The sequence below is a fragment of the Paramormyrops kingsleyae genome, chromosome 10 (genome assembly GCF_048594095.1).
Source record: "Paramormyrops kingsleyae isolate MSU_618 chromosome 10, PKINGS_0.4, whole genome shotgun sequence".
In the NCBI taxonomy this organism is placed as follows: Eukaryota; Metazoa; Chordata; class Actinopteri; order Osteoglossiformes; family Mormyridae; genus Paramormyrops; species Paramormyrops kingsleyae.
This window is the reverse complement of record NC_132806.1, coordinates 21,644,267-21,667,042: the sequence shown is the minus strand read 5'-3', so window position 1 is coordinate 21,667,042 and position 22,776 is coordinate 21,644,267. Positions and strand designations below refer to the sequence as shown.

Sequence of the window (22,776 nt, the reverse complement as noted above, 5' to 3'; positions counted from 1 at the left end):
TATCGGCTGTTTCTTGTTGTTTCATTAAGTCCTGTGTTTTTAAGTCCACGTCAGCGTACGTGTCCCCAGTTCCGTCACTAACGTCTCGACCGTGTTGTGCCTTGTCTGCTCTAATAAATCCCGTTTCCTGGATCTCCGTGTCCCTACCCTGATTCTTCGCTCCCTGCTAGTCCGACTGACCTTGACAGTACACCACATTATTCATGTAGCACATTATTTTAAATGATGATCTTAAAATTTTTGAATTGCCTACCAAAAATGTTTGTTCTCTAATAAATCGTGTTATGGTTCTTCCACTATTAAATTTTAGAGAATATAGTTTTAAGTTAATTAAATCAAGCGTCTCTCTCGTTTTTCCATGACTGAAAACCTTTGGATTTGTCATTGTTTTAATTCGGTTAGAATTATGCCAGTCAGCCAATGGAATTAACTGTCAGGAGCTCAACTTAAAAAAAAATAACATGCATAGTATATATGTTGCCTTTTTATTTAGCATATTATTAAAATATTATTTTGTCGTCTATACAGACATGTAGTGAATTGTAAACTATACTTTAGAATATGTTTAACAACTAACACAGGTTAATTATTTTTCTTCCTTTTAATTTTGGTTACACTTAAACTACACTCTCCCTTCAAATAAAGTTTTAAATTAAGTATAATTGAATTTTGCTCTCCGTTGCTAAAATGCAGTTTTTAATTTATACTGAAGGTGGCGATGTTCACCAGCAAGGGGAGCAGTGGCAGTGCTTCTAATGGTACTATACTACTGTAATATTAAATAGCTTCGACGTGATGCAGCATCCTAGTCAGCAACATTATTTTGTCTTCCGACTGCGTTGAACTGGTTTTAAATACAAAGAATTTAAGTGGATTTATATTTTTTCTACATATATTCTATTTCTCTCAACGGGGAGTTAATCATGGAGTACAAAGGATCTCTCGGTACGAGGGGGATATTGCATATTTTTCTTTACACTCTGCTTGGTGTATCGCCTACGCTTGGAAACGTGAGCTACTCCGTTTCAGAAGAACTTAAACAGGGATACGTTATTGGGAATATAGCCGAGGATCTGGGACTCGGCATTGAAAGACTGTCAGTACGCAAGGCTCGTCTGGATTCAGATGGTAGCCGTCGCCGTTTTTGTGACATTAATCTGAATACTGGCGACTTGATTGTTGCGGAGAGGATTGACAGGGAAGCACTCTGTGGTAAAAAATCTTCATGCACTTTACAATATGAGCTTGTTCTGGAAAATCCCTTAGAGCTGCATAGAATTTCTCTGCATATTCTTGACATCAATGATAATTCTCCAGTATTCGCAAATGAAATTATTAAACTAGAAATCACAGAATCTGCAGATAAAGGCGCGCGATTCCTCCTCGATGAAGCCCACGATGCGGATATAGGACAGAATACAGTTCATACTTATACGCTGCAAAATAATGAATATTTTGTTTTGGATGTTCAAACGAACACTGATGGAGGGAAGTACGGCGAGTTGGTGTTAGAGAAAGAGCTGGATCGTGAACAGCAGCAGGAAGTAAAATTATTACTTACCGCCACTGACGGTGGGACTCCGCAGAGATCTGGCACTGTGCTTATTGATGTTACCGTATTGGATGCTAATGACAATGTCCCAGCTTTTAGCCAAGCCGTTTATAAAGCCAGTCTGCCTGAGAATTCTCCTTTAGATATGGTAATAGTCACCGTTAGTGCTACCGACGCAGATGATGGAGCCAATGGCGAAGTGTCGTTTGAGCTCGGTCTTTTGACAGAGGAGCAAAAAAAAATATTTTATTTGGATCGGAAAACGGGAGAAGTGAGGTTAACTGGGCGTATAGATTTTGAAGAGGAGTCTAGCTTTGAAATGCGAATCCAAGCTAAAGATGGATCAGGACTCGCTTCTCTTGCAAAAGTACTGATAGAAATCACCGATGTTAATGACAACCCCCCTGAAATATTTATTAAGTCTCTAAACAACCCCATACCTGAAGACGCGTTACCTGGCACAGAAGTGGGCATTATTAACGTACAAGACAAAGACTCCGGAAGAAATCGACAAGTTCACTGTTCAATTCAAGAAAATACTTCTTTCAAGTTAATTCCATCGGTTAAAAATTATTATTCGCTGGTAACGTCTACCATACTTGACCGCGAAGTACAATCGAATTTTAACATTACGATTGTTGCAACCGACGAGGGTTCGCCACCGTTGTCTTCTTCTAAGACTGTGCAGTTTTCTATATCCGATGTAAATGACAATGTGCCAGTATTCAGTGAACAAATGTACAGCGCCTACGTTTATGAAAACAACAAGCCTGGTTCATCCATTTGTGAGGTTACAGCCACGGACCCTGATTGGAAACAGAATGGCACGGTTGTCTACTCTCTTTTGCCCAGTGAGGTTAATGGTGTTCCAGTGTCATCGCTATTGTCAATTAACAGGGAGACAGGTGTGATTCATGCTGTAAAATCATTTGATTATGAGCAGTTCAGAAGTTTCAAAGCCCATGTTATTGCCAGAGACAACGGTTCTCCTCCACATAGCAGTAACGTGACGGTAACCATCTTCATAACAGATCAGAATGATAACTCTCCACAGATACTATACCCTGATCCATCAGGAAGCTCCTTCATGACTGAGATGGTCCCTAAAGTGGCTTATGCGGGCTCCTTAATTTCCAAGGTGATCGCTGTGGATGCTGACTCTGGGCAGAATGCGTGGCTCTCCTATCAAATTGTGAAGGCAACTGATCCAGGACTTTTTACTATTGGTTTCCATAGCGGAGAAATCAGGGCACAACGAGACATTGCTGAATCGGACAGTATGAAACAGAACCTTATTGTTTTAGTAAAAGATAATGGACATCCCTCTCTGTCAACTACAAGTACTGTACATTTACTTATTTCTGACAATATAGCTGAGATTCCAGAACTAAAGGAACTTTCTCGTGAGGAGAGTAATTCCAAATTAACATCATATCTGATTATTGCACTGGTTTCTGTTTCTACCTTTTTCATTGCTTTTATGATTCTCATTGTGGCCTTGAAGTTTTGCTGCATGAGAAAACCAGCACTGATGTTTGATGGTGCAGTTGCCATTCCCAGTGCCTATTTCCCTCCCAACTACGCAGAAGTGGATGGAGCAGGAACTCTCCGCAGTTCTTACAATTATGATACATACTTAACTACCGGCTCGCGCACCAGTGACTTCAAATTTATTACGTCTTACAATGATGATACTCACCTGGCAGACCAAACTCTGAAGAGCCCAAATGGAATCCCCGAGACAGAGGTAAGGGATCAGTGCTCAGGACCAACCATTTATGGTTCTCAGTGAGTCCTACTCATAGAATCATATCTTATATTTAATAATATATCATTTGTGCATCGTTAATTAAAGTTATCTGTGCTAGTCAAAGCTAATCATTGAGGTTTTTTTAATGTATGTTTGTTCTTTCGTTGAACAAATTAAATTAGCAAATACACTGAATTTAAATTATATTTATTTATCTAAATTAGATTAGCGTCCTTCTCTATAGCTTAACCTGAGCTGAGTTGCAGAGAAGGCCAGCCGGCCTGCTCAGGCAGCACATGCCACAAGGCAGCATATACACCCTGGGTGAGCAGCGGCTTGGATGACAAGCAATTACAAATCAGTTATTGATTATTTGTGCAGAGAATTTGAGTAAAATTTAAGTAGTGTTATATGTTGTGTAATTCATTATCAATTGTGCACCCTACTTTATACTGATTAGTTAAATTTCACTCTTAAAGCTGAGCTGACAATAAGAACTTATTTAAAATACTATGATTTAATTATAGTTCTGTTGTGGTGAAATGAATTTGTTTTATCCAAGAAATGATTTACCTAATGTGAATAAATTTGCCATACAATACTTGCTTCCGTTTGAACGTGATCACTGCAGTTTGAACATACTGGCTCCCATATGAACGTGATCACTGCAGTTTGAACATACTTGCTCCCGTTTGAACGTGATCACCGCAGTTTGAACATCTTGCTCCCGTTTGAACGTGATCACTGCAGTTTGAACATACTGCCTCCCATATGAACGTGATCACCGCAGTTTGAACATACTTGCTCCCGTTTGAACGTGATCACTGCAGTTTGAACATACTTGCTCCCGTTTGAACGTGATCACTGCAGTTTGAACATACTTGCTCCCGTTTGAATGTGATCACTGCAGTTTGAACATACTTGCTCCCGTTTGAACGTGATCACCGCAGTTTGAACATACTTGCTCCCATTTGAACGTGATCACTGCAGTTTGAACATACTGGCTCCCATATGAACGTGATCACCGCAGTTTGAACATACTTGCTCCCGTTTGAACGTGATCACTGCAGTTTGAACATACTTGCTCCCGTTTGAATGTGATCACTGCAGTTTGAACATACTTGCTCCCGTTTGAATGTGATCACTGCAGCTTGAACATACTTGCTCCCGTTTGAATGTGATCACTGCAGTTTGAACATACTTGCTCCCATATGAATATGATCACTGCAGTTTGAACATACTTGCTCCTGTTTGAACATGATCACTGTGTACCATTCCATGAACATGATCTTTTGCCTGAGATGGGCTTCTGGCCCTCCTACACTGTAATATCATCAATGAAGGGGCAATGTAAATCACAGTGTTTTCTGAACTGGTTCCAGGTGTGCATTGTTTTACACAGTTCGTGCCATTACAGACATTTAAAGTTACAGCTTGACATTTTGACTAACTTTAAAGTTAGATATTTGAGTTACATGAATAATGGCTTTGTAGTCAGGGATTGCCATAACGAGTATAAAATGAGTACACATTTGCACTGTTGTGATAAGAAATTGTCATGCTTATTGCTTTGTGCAGTGAGTACTTACTTGCTTACCAGTGCTGTCTATAACCCTAGTCTAGTCCTGTTTATAGGAGTAGTCTAGTCCTCTTCTTTGAGTTTAGTACTGAACTTTTTTTTAAAGAATCATATCACCATTTTATTTCACAATAGGCAGCAACTATTATAACACAGTAAAAAGTAATGCTATGCCCTCAAACCACTGCTTTGGTTTTAATCATGTTGTGCTTGTAGTTATCAGTCCATTTTGGATAACTAAGAAAGAAGTTAAATATAAAAGCACCATACATCGTAGGTTGCAAGGATCAGAACTAAGACCCAGTGGTTTAAGTATCAACAGAGTAATTTTAAAATAATACGCATGGGGTCGCTATTCACTTGCTATGGGAGTTTATACGCCACTCCGCCCCTCCGTTCTTATAAGCATCGACGAGATACACCGCTGAACCTTAATTGGCCTACTGTATGGATGGGTGAAATTAAATTCCTATAACTAAGGCATAGCTAAGTATATTTAACCGTGGACTGCGATATAGATTTTTTTTTCAAATTTTTCTTACGCTGGACCGTTTAACTTCGATGTTTAGAAACGTCTATCGATTGAAAACACAAATGGATTTACAAATCTTGCCGGGTGTGCGTCGGGGGTTGTGTTTTTTGGCCTGGATCTTGTTTGTTCTACCGAAATCTTTTGGGGATGTGAGTTATTCTCTGCCGGAGGAGATGAAACGTGGATCTGTGATTGGAAATATAGCAAAGGATTTAGGACTTGATTGGGAAAAAATGTCAACCCGTAAAGCCCGTGTGGATTATGAAGGTGGGAACCGACGTTACTGCGACATTAATCTAAGTACTGGAGATTTGATCGTGGTTGAGAGGATTGACAGAGAAGCGCTTTGCGGGAAGAAGACTTCTTGCGCTTTACAATATGAGCTTATTCTCGAAAATCCTTTGGAACTACATCGCTTTAGTCTCCATGTTGTGGACATTAACGACAACTCTCCACAATTTAAAAAGGATCGAATTAATTTAGAAATCAGAGAATCCGCTCCTAAAGGGACTCGATTTCTTTTGGATGAGCCTCACGACGCAGATATCGGTCAGAATGCAGTTCAGTCGTACACATTACAAAGGAATGAGCATTTTGTTTTAAATACTCAAACAAACAGTGTTGGAGGAAGATATGGTGAAATCGTATTAGAAAATGAACTGGATCGTGAAAAGCAGGAGGAGTTAACATTGGTACTTACCGCCCTTGATGGTGGTACACCACAGCGATCTGGCACTGTAGTTATACATGTCAAAGTACTGGATGCGAATGATAATGTCCCCGTGTTTAGCCAGGCTGTCTATAAAGTCAGTCTGCCAGAAAATTCTCCTTTAGGCACTGTAGTTGTTACTGTAAGCGCCACCGATGCCGACGAGGGAGCTGACGGTGAAGTGATGTATGAGTTCGGGCGTGTTTCAGACGAAGAGGAGAAAATGTTTTCTATTGATCATAAAACGGGAGAGATAAAGGTACTGGGAGAAATTGATTTTGAGCAAGAATCAACTTACGAAATCCTAATTCAAGCGAAAGATGGGTCTGGCTCTGCTTCATATGCAACAGTTATAATAGACATTACTGATGTGAATGACAATGCCCCCAAAATATATTTTAAGTCGCTGACCAACCCCATCCCAGAGGACACGTTATCTGGCGCAGAGGTGGGCATCATAAACGTGCAGGACAAAGACTCGGACAGAAATGGACAGGTCCAATGCTCCATTCAACAGAATGTTCCTTTCAAGTTAGTACCGTCTATCAAAAATTATTATTCACTTATAACTGCGAGAGAGTTAGATCGTGAGGTAGTGTCGGATTACAACATTACAGTAAACGCCACCGATGGGGGCTCTCCACCGATGTCGTCCTCTAAAACTGTAGAATTATCTATTTCGGACGTGAACGACAATCCACCAGTATTTGATAAGCAGTCGTACAGTGCACACGTGAATGAAAATAACAAACCGGGCTCCATCATCGGTTCTGTTACTGCAAAAGATCCAGACTGGAAACAGAACGGGACAGTAACCTATGGTATAGTTCCCAGTGCGATTACTGGTGTTCCAGTATTTTCTTTGGTAACCATTAATGCAGACACGGGGGTGATTCATGCTGCAAAATCATTTGATTATGAGCAGTTCAGAAGTTTTAAAGCCCATATTATTGCCAGAGACAATGGTTCGCCTCCGCTCAGCAGTAACGTCACGGTAACCATCTTCATCACAGATCAGAATGATAACTCTCCACAGATACTATACCCTGATCCATCAGGAAGCTCCTTCATGACTGAGATGGTCCCGAAAACGGCTCACGCGGGTTCTCTGGTTTCCAAGGTGATCGCTGTGGATGCTGACTCTGGGCAGAATGCGTGGCTCTCCTATCAGATTATTAAGTCGACTGATCCCGGACTTTTTACTATTGGTTTCCATAGTGGGGAGATCAGGGCGCAGCGGGACATTGCCGAATCGGATAGTATGAGACAGAACCTTATTGTTCTAGTAAAAGATAATGGACAGCCCTCACTTTCAACTACCTGTTCCCTTCATTTGCTTATTTCAGACAACTTAGCTGAGCTTCCAGAACTGAAGGATATGTCTTACGAGGATAGCAATTCCAAACTAACTTCATATTTGATTATCGCACTGGTCTCCGTTTCTGCCGTTTTCATCGCTTTCATTATTCTCATCATGGCCTTAAAGTTTTGCTGCAGAAAGAAACCAAGACTGATGTTTGACGGCGCAGTTGCCATCCCCAGTGCATATTTCCCTCCCAACTATGCAGAAGTGGATGGAGCAGGAACTCTGCGCAGTTCCTACAATTATGACACGTACTTAACAACAGGCTCGCGCACCAGTGACTTTAAATTTGTAACATCTTACAATGATAATTCTCAACTTTCCGACCAAACTCTAAAGAAGAGTTTTAATGAAGCTATTCAGGACAGGACGCCTGAAGGAAATCATGGGATTAATGAGGTAAAGTCTGCTGTTCAACTATATTATTAGCATAAATATAATATATATTTATATATAATATAATAAAGTGGCATTACGTATTAAGCGGCGAAGATCCTTCATCATGGAAATCACTTATTTAGTTTTTTTTTTCATTTTGCACGTTTTAAGAGAATATTTATGTTTTCTTTTTTGTATAAGCCTAATTGTTTTCAATTTCAAAATGAGGAAAAAGCACCTGTGAGGTTAAATTAAATAAACATTTGTCAGGTTCCTAGGACAAGATTTGATTTTTGAACAAGTGTTTGAATTTGAAGATTTTTTTATTAGCAGTAAAACTGAGCTTCACTTTACAATGTGATGGTTAAAATTTTTAGAAGAATGTTTCCAACAAAATGAGCTTGCAAGTTACAGTGTTTGTGCCGTTTTTCATTTTTTTTTATTCTTGCTGATATTTAGTGTTGCTTGGCTGGTCTCTATAGAAGCAATCTGTTTACTTTCTTTTTGAATAAACAGAGACATCCTGATATTAACAATGCAGCAAGGGTGCAAAATGTTTTTTTTTTCTTCCCTGTATCTCAGCTGTTCATGACTCTTAGTGGGTACATGGTTGGAAGCTATATCTCAAATGTAGTTTTCACCTTAATGGATATGACAGATTTCAGATGGAACATTTGTGGGGGGGGGCATTATCAAACATTCCTGGACTCATAAAGTTAGTATTAATGGTTATTGTGTAAGGTTGCTTGGTGCTGAAGTAAATGTACATACACTATCGTAATTCCCAGTTTAAGATCCAGGTGGGATATGATCGTATAACCCTAAAAAGGATGCATATGGGGAAATGGGAGAAATCATGCCTCAGCGATATTTATGCCATATAAACACACAGATGATCATCAACATTAGATCAAGGTTGAGGTGCAGGAGAGGCTTTTTGGGATTGATTCTTATTAACTATTTACAATATTTCTGAATTGGATGAGCATTTCATAGGGATTTCTTTTCATCTTTGACTTATTTTGTTATGCAAACATGTGATATTTGCATTCAAAGGTTTTTCACTGAAAACATGATCAGTACGTCAAAGATATATAACAACTATATACAAAAGGAAAAAAAACAATAAAAACTTTTTCTAAAACAGATTATAATAAAAGTATGTATAGTACTTGCTATACCCTTTATTGTAACCCCTCCAAAATAAGCTCAGGTGCGACAAACTGTCTGTATTAATCATATGTATAATTAATAATAATTAATGTGATTGCAGGTGAAATACATTTGTCTCAGAAAGCTTCCATGGAGGGGTGATGAATGCAAAAGTAGCACACAATCAAGGGGTTTCTAAAATAACTATGGAATAAGGGCATGGAAATTGCTTGTCAGATGTGAAATAAAGGGTGATGTTAGTTGACTATGAATTGGCCCTTGAAACGCAGGTAAATTTGTCATTTAGAATCTTAAATTCTTGGGGTGAGATGGTGGTGTAATAGATAACCTTGTTGCCTCCCACCTCTGAGACCTGGGTTTGTGTCTCTGCCAGGATTCCATGCGTGTGGAGTTTGCATGTTCTCTCTGTGACGTTGCTGCGTTTCCTCTGCGTACTCGGTTCAAAATCTGGAGTTGCCAAACTGTGTGTGACAGAGAGTGAATGGTGTGTTAGTGTGCCCTGTGATGGGTTGGTGCCCCATCCTGGATTGTTCCCTGTCTGTAGCCTCCTGGATAGGCTCCACCCCCCCGATGACCCTGAACAGGATAAGTGTTTTCAGAAAATGGGTGGATGGATGGAATTGTAAACCAGAGCATCCTCCACAAAATAGCAGTGCAGTAAGAGGGATATCATTCAAAGCAGCAACAGGTGGTAACTGGAAAACATATGAAGCTTCATCATAAAGGGAGAATAAGATGCCTTGAGGTGATAATATGCCGGGCAAGTTTTTGAGCAATGTTGCCGGGCAATTACCAACCAGGTTAGACAATGGGTAATTTACCTACATCTGGATGACTGTGAAAAGTTGCCCATTGCCGATCAAAGTTTTTCAAATAGAAATTTGTTGCCCAGTATCAATGGGAATGTGCCCAAGCAACATTGTTGAAAAAGTTTCCCTGTGTATCGTCACCCTAACAGTTAAGTTTAGTTTTTCTAAGATTAAAGTAGTCTGCTTTGAACAGATATGTAGCTGCATATTGTATTAAAAGTGACTTTGCTGGCAGTAGGGAGAGGAAGGAATCACAAGGTGTCATTTCAAGTCAACTGGACCTTTATTATTATTATTATTATTATTATTATTATTAATAATAATAATAATCATTATTATCATTATTATTCATTATAATAATAAACATCACCATTATTATCATTATTACAGTTATTCATTATTATTAATAATTATAATTATTATAATAACAGGAGTGGTATGGTGGGTCACATGTGTGTGGAGTTTGCATGTTCTCCCCGTGTCGTCGTGGGGTTTCCTCCGGGTACTCCGGTTTCCCCTCACAGTCCAAAGACATGCTGAGGCTAATTGGAGTAACTGAAATTGTGTGAGTGAATGGTGTGTGAGTGTGCCCTGCGATGGGCTGGCCCCCCTTCCTGGGCTGTTCCCTGCCTCGTGCCCGTAGCATCTGGAATAGGCTCTGGACCCCCCGTGACCCAAAAAGGATAAGCAGTTTGGAAAATTGATGGATTATAATAACAAAAGGGGCAAAAAATCCTGTAGCAGATGACATAGAGTAGAACACCTATTCATTTATATGTCAGCAAAGGCTCTGCTTTAGTGCCATCATACATTTAGGTATTTTGTCGAAAGGTATTGATTGAATTAAAAACATTAAAGAGAGGACTGATGGATATTGTCTTGCAAGGGTCATGTGATTAAGTTTTATATGTCTAATGTTTCCTGAAATTTTGCAGGGTGCCATGTCAGTTCCCTCCACCTGCAGGGTTGGGGCTTCCAGTCCCATCCTTGCTCTATGAGTGTGCAGGTTGCGCATTCCCTCCCCATGTTGCACATTCCATCCAGGGTGTGCCCCCGCCTTGTGCACTGTGCTGGCTGAGGTGGGCTTCAGGCCCCACCACACACCAAGATCAATGAGTGGGTGTTGTCTTGTTTAAAAACAAAAAGAAAAGAAAAAATATCTTAAGTGTGTTGATATCACAGAAGCTAAAAAAGTGCACCAAAATGAAAGGAAGAGCTTTAAAAATTATAAACATGTTTAAGTGCATATGCGCACTTAATATAGGCACCGTAACCGTTTTCGCAAATTGTGTCAAAACGTCTTTGATGATATTCGGAAGCTTTATGAAACAATGTATCATGACGCTGCAGTTCTTTAAATGAAACTCACTGCGTCGCTGTTCAACAAGATGGCAACGCGAGGTCTATATTCCCACCCACAGTTACGTGTCGTTAAAACTGAGTGAAGGGGGAGTTTTCTTGACTGCTCTGTGCCTCTTTGTACCTCGGCGAAATTAGGAACGACCATTTGGATTATAAAAAAAATACCCGAAAGTTATAACAATGGAATATGACGGTTACTCCGTTATTAGACTGATATACAATTTGATTGTGCTCATTTTCGTATTGCACAGGGCTAACGGAGATTTCAGCTATTCCATTGCCGAGGAGATGAAACACGGATCTGTCTTTGGGAATATAGCAAAGGATCTACGTTTGGATGTTCCAAGACTTTCGGATCGGAATGCCCGTTTAGATGTTGACGGTAGTGGCAGACGTTATTGTGATTTGAATTTGCACACTGGAGATTTGGTTATAGCTGAGAGAATAGACAGAGAACAGCTTTGCGGACAGAAGGCCGTATGCTATTTGAAGTACGAGCTTATATTGGAAAATCCATTAGAGGTTCACAGTGTTCTCATACAAATCCAAGATATTAATGATAACGCACCTCGTTTTCCGAAAGATGCGATCCGGCTAGAAATAAGAGAGTCAGCAGTTAAAGGAGCTCGCTTTCCCGTAAATGAGGCTAACGACGCGGATATCGGACAAAACGCGGTTCAGACTTACACGCTGCAAAGTAATGACCATTTCAGCTTGTCTGTTCACACAAATTCAGACGGTGGCAAGTATGGTGAGATTGTATTGCAAAAAGAGCTGGATCGTGAACAACAAGGGGAAATAACATTAGCACTTACCGCCGTTGATGGGGGTAATCCAAAGAGATCAGGTAGTGTTGTTATACAGGTCACTGTTCTCGATGCTAATGATAATGTTCCTGTGTTCAGCCAGGCTGTCTATAAAGTCAGTCTGCCTGAAAATTCTCCCTTAAACACTGTAGTGGTGACAGTCAGTGCCGACGATGCGGATGAGGGAGCCAATGGCGAGGTGACATATGAATTTAGCCGAATATCCGACGAGGCTATTAAATTGTTTAGCCTTAATCACCAAACGGGTGAGATCACTGTAATCGGGCAAATTGACTTCGAAGAGGAGTCCGAATATGAACTTCGCGTTGAGGGGAAAGACGGAGCCGGACTCGCATCTCAAGCAAAAGTAGTAATAGAGGTCGAAGATGTAAATGACAATGCCCCAGAGATTTTTCTTAAATCTCTTAATAGCCCAATCCCTGAAAACGTTATACCCGGTACAGAGATGGGCATTATTAATGTGCAGGACAAAGATTCCGGGAAAAATCGACAGGTCCGCTGTTCAATTATAGAAAATGTTCCATTCAAATTAGTTCCCTTTATAAAGAACTATTATTCACTAGTAACTACAAGTGAACTAGACCGTGAGTTGGTGTCGGATTACAATATTACGATCACTGCGACCGACGAGGGCTCTCCTCCTTTATCGTCTTATAAAGCTCTAATGTTATCCGTATCGGACGTGAATGATAATGCACCTGTATTTATTGAACAATCGTACACCGCTTACCTCAGTGAAAACAATAAACCCGGCTTCTCCTTTTGTTCTGTTACGGCGAAAGACCCAGACTGGAGACAAAATGGCACAGTAGTCTACTCTCTGATGCCCAGTGTGGTTAATGGTCTTCCCGTTTCATCCTTTATAACCATTAATGGAGACACAGGGGAGATTCATGCTGCAAAATCATTTGATTATGAGCAGTTTAGAAGTTTCAAAGCCCATGTTATTGCCAGAGACAACGGTTCTCCTCCGCTTAACAGTAACGTCACGGTAACCATCTTCATAACAGATCAGAATGACAACACTCCACAGATACTATACCCTGATCCATCAGGGAGCTCCTTCATGACTGAGATGGTCCCTAAAGCGGCTCATGCGGGCTCCCTAATTTCCAAGGTGATCGCTGTGGATGCTGACTCTGGGCAGAATGCGTGGCTCTCTTATCAAATTGTTAAGTCGACTGATCCCGAACTTTTCACTATTGGTCTCCACAGCGGCGAGATCAAGCTGAGGCGAGATATTGCTGAAACTGACAGCATAAAGCAAAACCTCATTGTTTTAGTGAAGGATAACGGACAGCCCTCTCTTTCAAGTACATGTTCTGTGTATTTGCTTATTTCTGACAACTTGGCCGAGCTTCCGGAACTAAAGGACATGCCTTATGAGGGCAGTGATTCTAAATTAACATCATATCTACTTATCGCACTAGTTTCCGTTTCCATTTTTTTCATCTCATTCATTATTCTTATCGTGACTTTAAAGTTATGCCGCAGGGGGAAGCCTAGACTGTTGCTTGATGGCGCGGTCGCCATTCCCAGCGCTTATTTCCCTCCGAATTATGCAGAAGTGGATGGAACAGGAACTCTGCGCAGTTCTTACAATTACGACACGTACTTAACGACGGGCTCGCGCACCAGCGACTTCAAATTCGTTACATCTTACAATGAAAATGCTCACCTTGCGGACCAAACCCTAAAGAAGAGTCTTGATGAAGCTATTCAGGACAGGACACCTGATGATGCATATGTTAATGAGGTATAGTTGTTGAACTATTTTATAATGAAATAAATCTTATCTTTTGAAGTAGGCTATCATCTGTGTAAAACATTATTAATATAAACCTATTAAAATGCTTCTTCAATGAAATAATTTAATTCTGTTTTTAAAATCTTTTAATGGATTAAAAAATCTTTTAAATGTTTTTAAAATCTTTTAAATGTTTTCAGTATTTAAAAAAAAAAGACGTAAGACGTATTTCAGAGTGGGGGCTGCACGCGTGTCTTTTTCTGGTTAATATAGAGCAGGATGTGAATTTTGAACAAGTGCTTGAAATGATGATTTTACTTTAATTGCAGTCCTGAAAGTAGTGCTTGGCTTTGCAATGTATTTTGATAAAATTGTTTCCTTCAAATGGAGTTTGCAAGTCTGATTATTGGTGCAGTTTGCTTTTTCTCTGTTAGTCTTGCTGGTAGTTACTGTTTTTTGGTGACATACTTAACAATGGGCTCCCTTTATCAGCTCTTTCAATGATAGGACAAATCCCAATTAAACCATTGATCACAATATATAAATAGCTGACCAATGTGATTTCTCAACCCTGGTAATGATTTGTTAGTTTGTTTGCTGGTTGTCTGTTTAAACTTGCACATGTGCGCATGCTGGAGCTGTTCAGGTTCTGAAATCCTGACCCCACTGTAATAAATGCTGCACATTGCAATGGGCCATGCAGGCCTGTTCCTCCTTATTTCCACTCATGAAAACAGCTAACAGGAGTGATTGTTGTCATGTGGAGTCATATGTGTAGTTGTTGTGATGATGTTGTCATATGTGTTGTGATGCTAACCTAAATTATTGGAGAATTTAAATAAAGCCATGTATATCTTAATTAATGTCAATCTCTTAATGCACATAAGAATTACATTTAATACCTAAACATAGCATTTTTTGCTGAATTTGAAAAGCATATAAAAACTTTATTGTTATATACTTATATACTTTCTTAAGTTTAGTAGAAATAAATTGGAGGCTAACTAGGCGACTGGAGTTTTGCAGCGGCTGGCGCGGTTGAACGCATCATCCATCCTCTATATTTTTATGGCATGCGATCTACCAAGATTGCCTTTGCGATCGACGTATTGGACATCCCTGGCTTAAAGCATGGAGAACGTTTGAGTATGATTGTACAGTATAGAATTGCTAATTGTACTATCCATCCACCAACCAATCCATCTGTTTATCCATCCACAACTTTTAAATTTAAATACAAAGGGCTGTTTTTTTGGGGGGGTGGGGTGCGGGGTGAATAACACCAAATAAAAAATTGGGGGGGGGGGGGCGGTGTGGGTGGAATGTCTACCCTCCCATTGACCTCGGTTTCTATGCCCCTGCTGGTGAGTATGGTGGGGGACTGGAAACTATGCCAAGCAGCACAGGGAAGGTCAAAAGTCAAGCAGCCTGGAATGCATATATATATATATATATATATATTAGGGCTGTCAAAATTAACGCGTTAACGCGGATTAATCCATCATCATGATTAATCTGATAAAAAATTTTTAACGCAATTAACCCATGTGCAGCACAGAATGATTAAAAATCCCTGAAATGTCTCTGTTAACCCATTTCGGGCAGTTTTAGTGCGTTCCATTTGCCCTCGGAACTCGTATTCCGAGTCGGATTCCGGAGTTTTGAAGCCGGAAGTGACGACATGCGCTCCAGTTTCTCGGAGATCCGAGAAATATTTCGGAGCAGCACAGAGGATCCCGAGTTCAGAATCCTAGATGGCTGCGCCCTTTATCAACAGAAGGGAAAGTTTTAGTTTTATACTGTTTAAGCACTACTTTCAACATTTGTGGCTCATTAAATCGGTCGCACACGCTATACCGTCCAACTTATCTGTGGATGTATTGCTACGGAGTTTTATATGTAAAGCACCGCATGTAATGTGTTATCAACTGATATTGCTAACAATGGCAATTAACCAGGCTAGAATTGGACTTCATGGTTAGTTGGATTATTTGTCGGATTTACGGTAGTTCGTGCTAATTGTAAGCGAACGAAGATAAAGACCATTTAAACTGAGGTACCTTAAATCCGACAAGTTGTCCGGCTAAGCAAAAAATCTTGCTTTTTGATATGGGTACATGGTATTGCACTTCTGTGGCAGATGGAATGCATCCGACTCATGTTCAAGATGTTCAATAAACATGTTAAGTGCATATATATTCCTTTTTTTCTTGAGTGTGTTTGCTCATGCAAAATTAAATGTGATTAATATAGATTAAAAATGAATGATATTTAATCGTGATTAATCGAAATTAATCCACAGCAACCCTGTGATTAATCAGATTAAAAATTTTAATCGTTTGACAGCACTAATATATATATATATATATCTGTCTGTATGTATGTATGTGTATCCCATCCAGGGTGTATTCCAGCCTTGTGCCCTTTGCTACCTGGCATAGGGTGCAGGTCAGTAGCAGAGGAGGTGGGGGGGGTATCATGGAAGGGGGCCCATTACCAAATTTACCAAGGTGGACCCCCTCCCCCCCAGCCAGCAGATTTTACTGAGTGCCTCTTTTGATTACACTCATAAAATTTATGTGGTCTGCAATTAACACTCCTTTTAATTATATATCTCACTGTATCTCTGTGTATTGGATCCTTGGCGGGCGCCCTAAAAACGTTGTTAGGGACCCAATGCAATATACTTTCATGGGGCCCCAAATCTCTAGCAGGGCCCCTGGGTAGGAGTCCCAGGATTCACATTTGTGGTTTGATGAAAATCTATATTGGAAATACGTACATGTAGTAAAATGGTGCTCGAGGGTAAGTTACTTGTTGATTTCTTGGTGATGCCCTTATCTATCCTGCTTCTAATTGTGCCATTTTCTTTTTTTAATGCTCTCCACTGCTGATCCCGACTGAACTTTCTGGTTCTGAAATACAGGTAAGGAATCATTTCTTTCCTGTTCACTATTTTCAGATGTTAATGTTTAATGTTTGGTGTGAGGTAATGCCGATCTTGTTGTGCATGTAACAATGTGAATACCAAGCTTTTGACAAAGTGAATACAGGCAACAAAACCACAGCAGCTGGCGAAAGTATAAATGCAGGTACTGTATAGAAATAAATGTCGGGGACAAGTCACTACTGAAGTATTACAGCAGTAATACTCACTCAGGTGTGTCACCAATTAAGGCATCACAAATGCACACAAACAAACAGAGAAATGTGAGACAGACACAGAGAGGGCCGGAACAAACACCCACACTGGTGCATGGAGCCGTGGGGAGGGTGGATCACCCAGGACCTGCGAACTGGCATCTTCTAGTACAATCAGGCTTTGAATTACCTCTAATTAGTGACCCATGTCTCGTAGCTCAAGACTGCAGGAATATCAGCTGGGTGTCACAGACTGTGTAAGAAGCCTGCATGTTAAATTCACGGTTCAACCCAAAAGATGAAAAAGGCCAAACGTGTCATAGGTTAATAACCTTCTTGTTAAGTGAGTGTAATCACAGGAACACAAACGCATACAGGCCATCACTGTAAGTTGATCCATGCAATGCAATGCAATGCACTTTATTAAATTAGGCTATATATATATATATATATATATATATATATATAGAAGCCAGTTGAGGCGGTTCGGGCATCTGTCTAGGACGCCTCCTGGACGGCTCCTGGGGAGGTGTTTTGGGCCTGTCCAACCAGGAGGAGGCCCCGGGGCAGACCCAGGACACGCAGGAGAGATTATATCTCTCAGCTGGCCTGGGAACGGCTTGGTATTCCCCCGGAGGAGCTGGCTGGTGAGAGAGAGGTCTGGGCATCCCGATCCCGGATAAGCAGCAGATGATGGATGGATGGATGGATGGATGGATGGATGGATATGCTACATGCTTTTTGTGTTCACCAGACTGCATTCGAATTGTAGGTCTCATGTATTTTGTTGAACAAACCGATATACAGGATGCTGTGCCCAGAATAAATACAATGCAGGCCTTGCCAATGGTAATGAATGTAATGCAGGTCTGGGATCCGCTGTCAGGTGTGTATAACTACCTTCATAAACCAGCACAAAGGGATGAGTGGGGCGTCTTTAGCATTTAGCAGCACTTAGGGCTCTTATGAAACATGGATGCTTCTCATAGATCTGATAATACAGTTAATCCACTACAGTCTTTCCCAGGCTATACATTGTTTAGGGAGGGGAAGACAGCAGGGATTGGATGTCGTATCTTACAGAGGTCCCCCCCCCACCCACACACACACACACACACACACACACACACACACACACACACACAAACACACACACACACACAAACAGTCCATATGTTCATATATTTTTGGGGTCTCTGCCTTCTTCTATGGGCATAACCCTAATCCCAACAATGATGACCTTAACCCCTACCCAGCCCTAACCTTGAACCATAAGTAACAAAGATAAAAGCAAGATTTTTGGCAATTTCAGTTTTTTGCTTGCACTCACATTTTTACAAAATTGAGGTTTTCCTAGTGGGGCACAAAAAAGTCCCCTCAAGGTGAAAAGTGACAGGGTTTTAATCGCATTTTAGGGGAAATCTGGTCTCCACAATGTAATAATTACAAAAAACACAGATCCACATGCATGCACACACACACACACAAACGCACGCACACACACACACACACAAACGCACGCACACACACACACACAAACATGCGCACACACACACACAAACGTACACACACACAAACCCACACACACACACAAACGCACGCACACACACACACACAAACACGCACACACACACGGAAATTACGGTCAATCTAGAAATGCCAGTCTGTCTGGTGACACTATGGACTTCTGGGGGGAACAAAAAGGCCCAGAGGAAACCAGCCCAACAGGGGGGAAATATGCAAAGAAGACATGCGATCGCTGCCCCCATCCCATGAGGTGCGAGTTAGCAGCAGTACTCATTAAGGCACCATGCTGCTCCTCACTGATACAGAAGTTAATTGATAGTATCAGTGAGCATGCTACTCTAATGAGATATCTACTGGATAGAGTGGGAAGGGCGATCTAAAGCTGCACCTGACTGCCGTACATGTGTATCGAAAAACAGGGAAGGGAGGATTTTGAACTGGGCCCTGAGTCACACCTAAACAAGACCTTCCTTTTCAGATTCATTTTTCTGTGAGATCAGAGTTCCTCAAAGTACACTTTGTGTAACAACCAGAGTATGCCAAACATGGTCTACAGTGGTCTGTCATGGTTTTTTAAACATGCAAACTTATAAATGTTTTTTGTTTTGTATTTTAAGAGTCATCTAACTGGCCTGCGGGTCAAAAGTAAGGGCAATGCCTGTCAAAGCCCATGTTGCGCCCTATTCAAGCTTCACTGGTTTTAATGCATAATGCATAGGCCAGCACTGGAGACAGCAGTGTGCATCCTGTAGGCCAAACCGGAGTCAGGCGTGTGCATTCTGTAGGCCAGCACTGGAGACAGCAGTGTGCATTCTGTAGGCCAGCACTGGAGACAGCAGTGTGCATTCTGTAGGCCAGAACCGGAGTCAGGTGTGCGCATTCAGTAGGCCAGAACCGGAGTCAGGTGTGCGCATTCAGTAGGCCAGAACCGGAGTCAGGTGTGCGCATTCTGTAGCCCAGCACTGGAGACAGCAGTGTGAGACCTGTAGGGCAGCTCTTGAGGCAGCAGTTTGCATCTTGTAGCCCAGAACTGAAGACAGCAGTGTGCATCCTGTAGGACAGAAATAGAGACAGCAGTGTAAGACATGTAGGCTAGCATTGGAGACAGCAGTTTGTATCCTATAGCCCAGTACTGGAGACAGCAGTGTATATCCTATAGCCCAGTACTGCAGACCGCAGTGTATATTCTATAGCCCAGTACTGAAGACAGGAGTGTGATTCAAGATTCAAAGCATTTATTGTCATATGTACAGTAGAAAAGTGCATTTCTCTGTGCAATGAAATTCTTTCTTTGCTGACAACACAAAATGCCAAGGTACAATATAATAGAAAAAATAGTAAATAAATACTTGATGTGTGAGACCTGTAAACCAGCGCTAGATACAGCAGTTTGCATTCTGTAGCCCAGCACTGGAGAGAGAAGTGTCCATCCTGTAGGCCAGAACTAGAGATAGCAGTGTGAGACCTGTAGGCCAGCACTTGAGGCAGCAGTTTGCATCTTGTAGCCCAGAACTGAAGACAGCAGTGTGTATTATGTGTCCTTCACAATACTAAGCCATAGAAAGGTCCCCAATGAAAACCCTGCATTCCTACATCATTGAGACTCCAGTCTCAATATTTATAAGATATTTGTAGTGCTTGCAAATTTTTGTATTAGATGAGACAAAAGAATGAGAAATTTCAAAAGTTGCAAGTAGTTTTTCTTCATAAAACGGATGATATCAGGACTGTGTTGGCATAACAATAAGCTTAAAATCAAAGGAATAGAAAAACGCTCAAAAATAGATAAGATTTTAGGGGATACAGACTATTGATTTCTAAAATCAGCTCTGTGTCCCAGACTATGTTACAAACAGTGTTAAAATGCTCAGATGTTAAATTTGACATTAACTAAAAACTCTTTGCCAGAATATCAAAAATGCCTAAACATATCATAGTTTAATAATGGGTACACTCTTGTTACGTGACTCCAATCACAGCAACATAACAGCAGTTACACACAGTACACTCTTTTTCACATTAATTGCATGCAGATCACTACTGCAATACAGTGCACTTTACACTTTAGACACACACATGTGCTTACATGCAGGTGTATTTAGCAAATTCACTACAACAGACTTATAAAGCAGATGGAGAATAGCTACAGGTCTTATGTGCATCCTTACATCGATTTTAGACTTTGGCCTAGTGTCTATAGTTACAGGCTAATTGTGTGCAGTGTTATAAAATCATGGTGGCTCACTGGGTACCTTTGGGGTTTGGGTGTTACCTGTGTTCTCCGTGTGTGGGGAGATTGCATGCTATTCCAGTGTCACGTGGCTTTCTCTAGCTAGGTACCTCCAGTTTCCAGTTACAGTCCAAAGACATGCAGTTAGGCTGACTGGCACCTCTAAATTGTCAGTAGTGTGTGATTGTGTGTGTGTGAACGTGCCCTGTAATGGACCACCATGCCGTTCAGGGCGTACCTCTGCCATGTGCTCCATGGCCTGGGATGAGCTCCAGGCTGGCCTGTGACCCTGTCCAGGATAAGTGGCTGGAAGATGTATCAATAGTACACTACAGTTATGTGCCTTATACGTGTTTAGTGGAACAGACTTTGGACGTACATAAAGCACAGATACGGGATGCTGTTCCCAGTGCTGTGTGAGAACATAGGCATGGATTTAAGCACACAGAGATGTATATCATGGTTTAATGCTTGCCCTGGAGTGCAGTGTTTACTGGTTACAGTACAGAATCTGCAAGACTGGTAACAGGAGCAGTAACCACAGTCAGAGGTCCATAGAGGTACATTCAGGCAGCTGCAAAAAGGGGTGGGATCGGTGCTTTTATAGCAGTTTGGAAGCGTTTAGGCGTTGGCAAACATGGCTGTTCAGCACAGAACTGACCTCAAGGTAATTCTTTATGTAACATGTTAATTAGTTGATGCTATTAGTAAGCATATTACTCTGGAATGAGGGGAGAAGGTCAGCTGAGGCTGCATCTCGCCAGTCATACTGGATTGGAGTTTTCTGACCAGCTGGGGGGGGGTAAAGTTTACTTTTATCTGAAGGTTCAGCTTTCTGTAGAAAACCCATGTAAATAGTTTTCTTCTTTTGGTGAAAGTCAGGTGGGGTATCAACTGTAAATATACTGTAGGTCAGCAATGGGCCAGTGAATAGCCTAATAGGCCAGAACACTAATGGAAACCCTGCAGGGCTGAACAGGAGACAGCAATGTGCTCCCTGTCAGGCAGAACTGGAGACACCCGTACTAACCCTGTAGGCCTGAGCTGGAGACAGTAGTGCAAACCCTGTAGGCCTGAGCTGGAGACAATAGTGCAAACCCTGTAGGCCTGAGCTGGAGACAGTAGTGCAAACCCTGTAGGCCTGAGCTGGAGACAGTAGTGCAAACCCTGTAGGCCTGAGCTGGAGACAGTAGTGCAAACCCTGTAGGCCTGAGCTGGAGACAATAGTGCAAACCCTGTAGGCCTGAGCTGGAGACAGTAGTGCAAACCCTGTAGGCCTGAACTGGAGACAGTAGTGCAAACCCTGTAGGCCTGAGCTGGAGACAGTAGTGCAAAGCCTGTAGGCCTGAGCTGGAGACAGTAGTGCAAAGCCTGTAAGCCTGAGCTGGAGACAGTAGTGCAAACCCTGTAGGCCTGAGCTGGAGACAGTAGTGCAAACCCTGTAGGCCTGAGCTGGAGACAGTAGTGCAAAGCCTGTAAGCCTGAGCTGGAGACAGTAGTGCAAACCCTGTAGGCCTGAGCTGGAGACAGTAGTGCAAAGCCTGTAGGCCTGAGCTGGAGACAGTAGTGCAAACCCTGTAGGCCTGAGCTGGAGACAGTAGTGCAAACCCTGTAGGCCTGAGCTGGAGACAGTAGTGCAAACCCTGTAGGCCTGAGCTGGAGACAGTAGTGCAAACCCTGTAGGCCTGAGCTGGAAACAGTAGTGCAAAGCCTGTAGGCCTGAGCTGGAGACAGTACTGCAAACCCTGTAAACCAGCAGCAGCTGGATCCCGCATGGATCCATAACTCAGATACAGTAATGACTGGTAGACATTTTGTGTCTCTTTTAAGGGAGAAGTGTGTAGCATTTTTGTGATGCTCATAGATTCTGTTTCTATGCAGTTAAAGCCTATGGTTATGATTCTATCACTGTAGAATGGTACCTGACAGACCGGGTTCTCAAATGTGGGGTCAGTTTGAACCCAAATTGCACACAATTTTGCTCTGTCAAAATTGCATAAAGGTTCATCGTGTCTGAATGTACATATGAACATATATGGGGCTGTACCCTCAAGGGTCTGCCAATTGTACTCTTACCTGTAGGTAGTTGTACCTTTA

General features: G+C 41.5%; 2 protein-coding genes across 21 annotated transcripts in view; both read left to right on the top strand.

Moving 5' to 3' along the window:
• LOC111859848 (protocadherin gamma-C5-like) overlaps positions 1–22,776 on the top strand; it is a 219,694-nt gene that overhangs the window by 49,923 nt on the left and 146,995 nt on the right. Inside the window, exon 1 of one of the 20 annotated variants that reach the window (XM_023842901.2) lies at positions 5,317–7,884. The exons of 16 other annotated variants lie outside the window; for them this stretch is intronic. In XM_023842901.2, the coding sequence (XP_023698669.2) occupies positions 5,443–7,884 (2,442 nt within the window). In that variant the 5' untranslated portion in view covers positions 5,317–5,442. Of the gene's footprint in view, positions 1–5,316; positions 7,885–11,256; positions 13,791–22,776 lie in introns of those variants that run through there. 3 more of the 20 variants (XM_023842920.2, XM_023842910.2, XM_023842931.2) reach the window with 3 other exon arrangements.
• Positions 798–7,596, top strand: LOC140593323 (protocadherin beta-16-like). Its single transcript, XM_072717500.1, has 2 exons — positions 798–3,299; positions 7,469–7,596. The coding sequence occupies exons 1-2, from the start codon at positions 924–926 to the stop codon at positions 7,475–7,477; spliced, it is 2,385 nt and encodes a 794-aa protein (XP_072573601.1). The 5' UTR covers positions 798–923; the 3' UTR covers positions 7,478–7,596.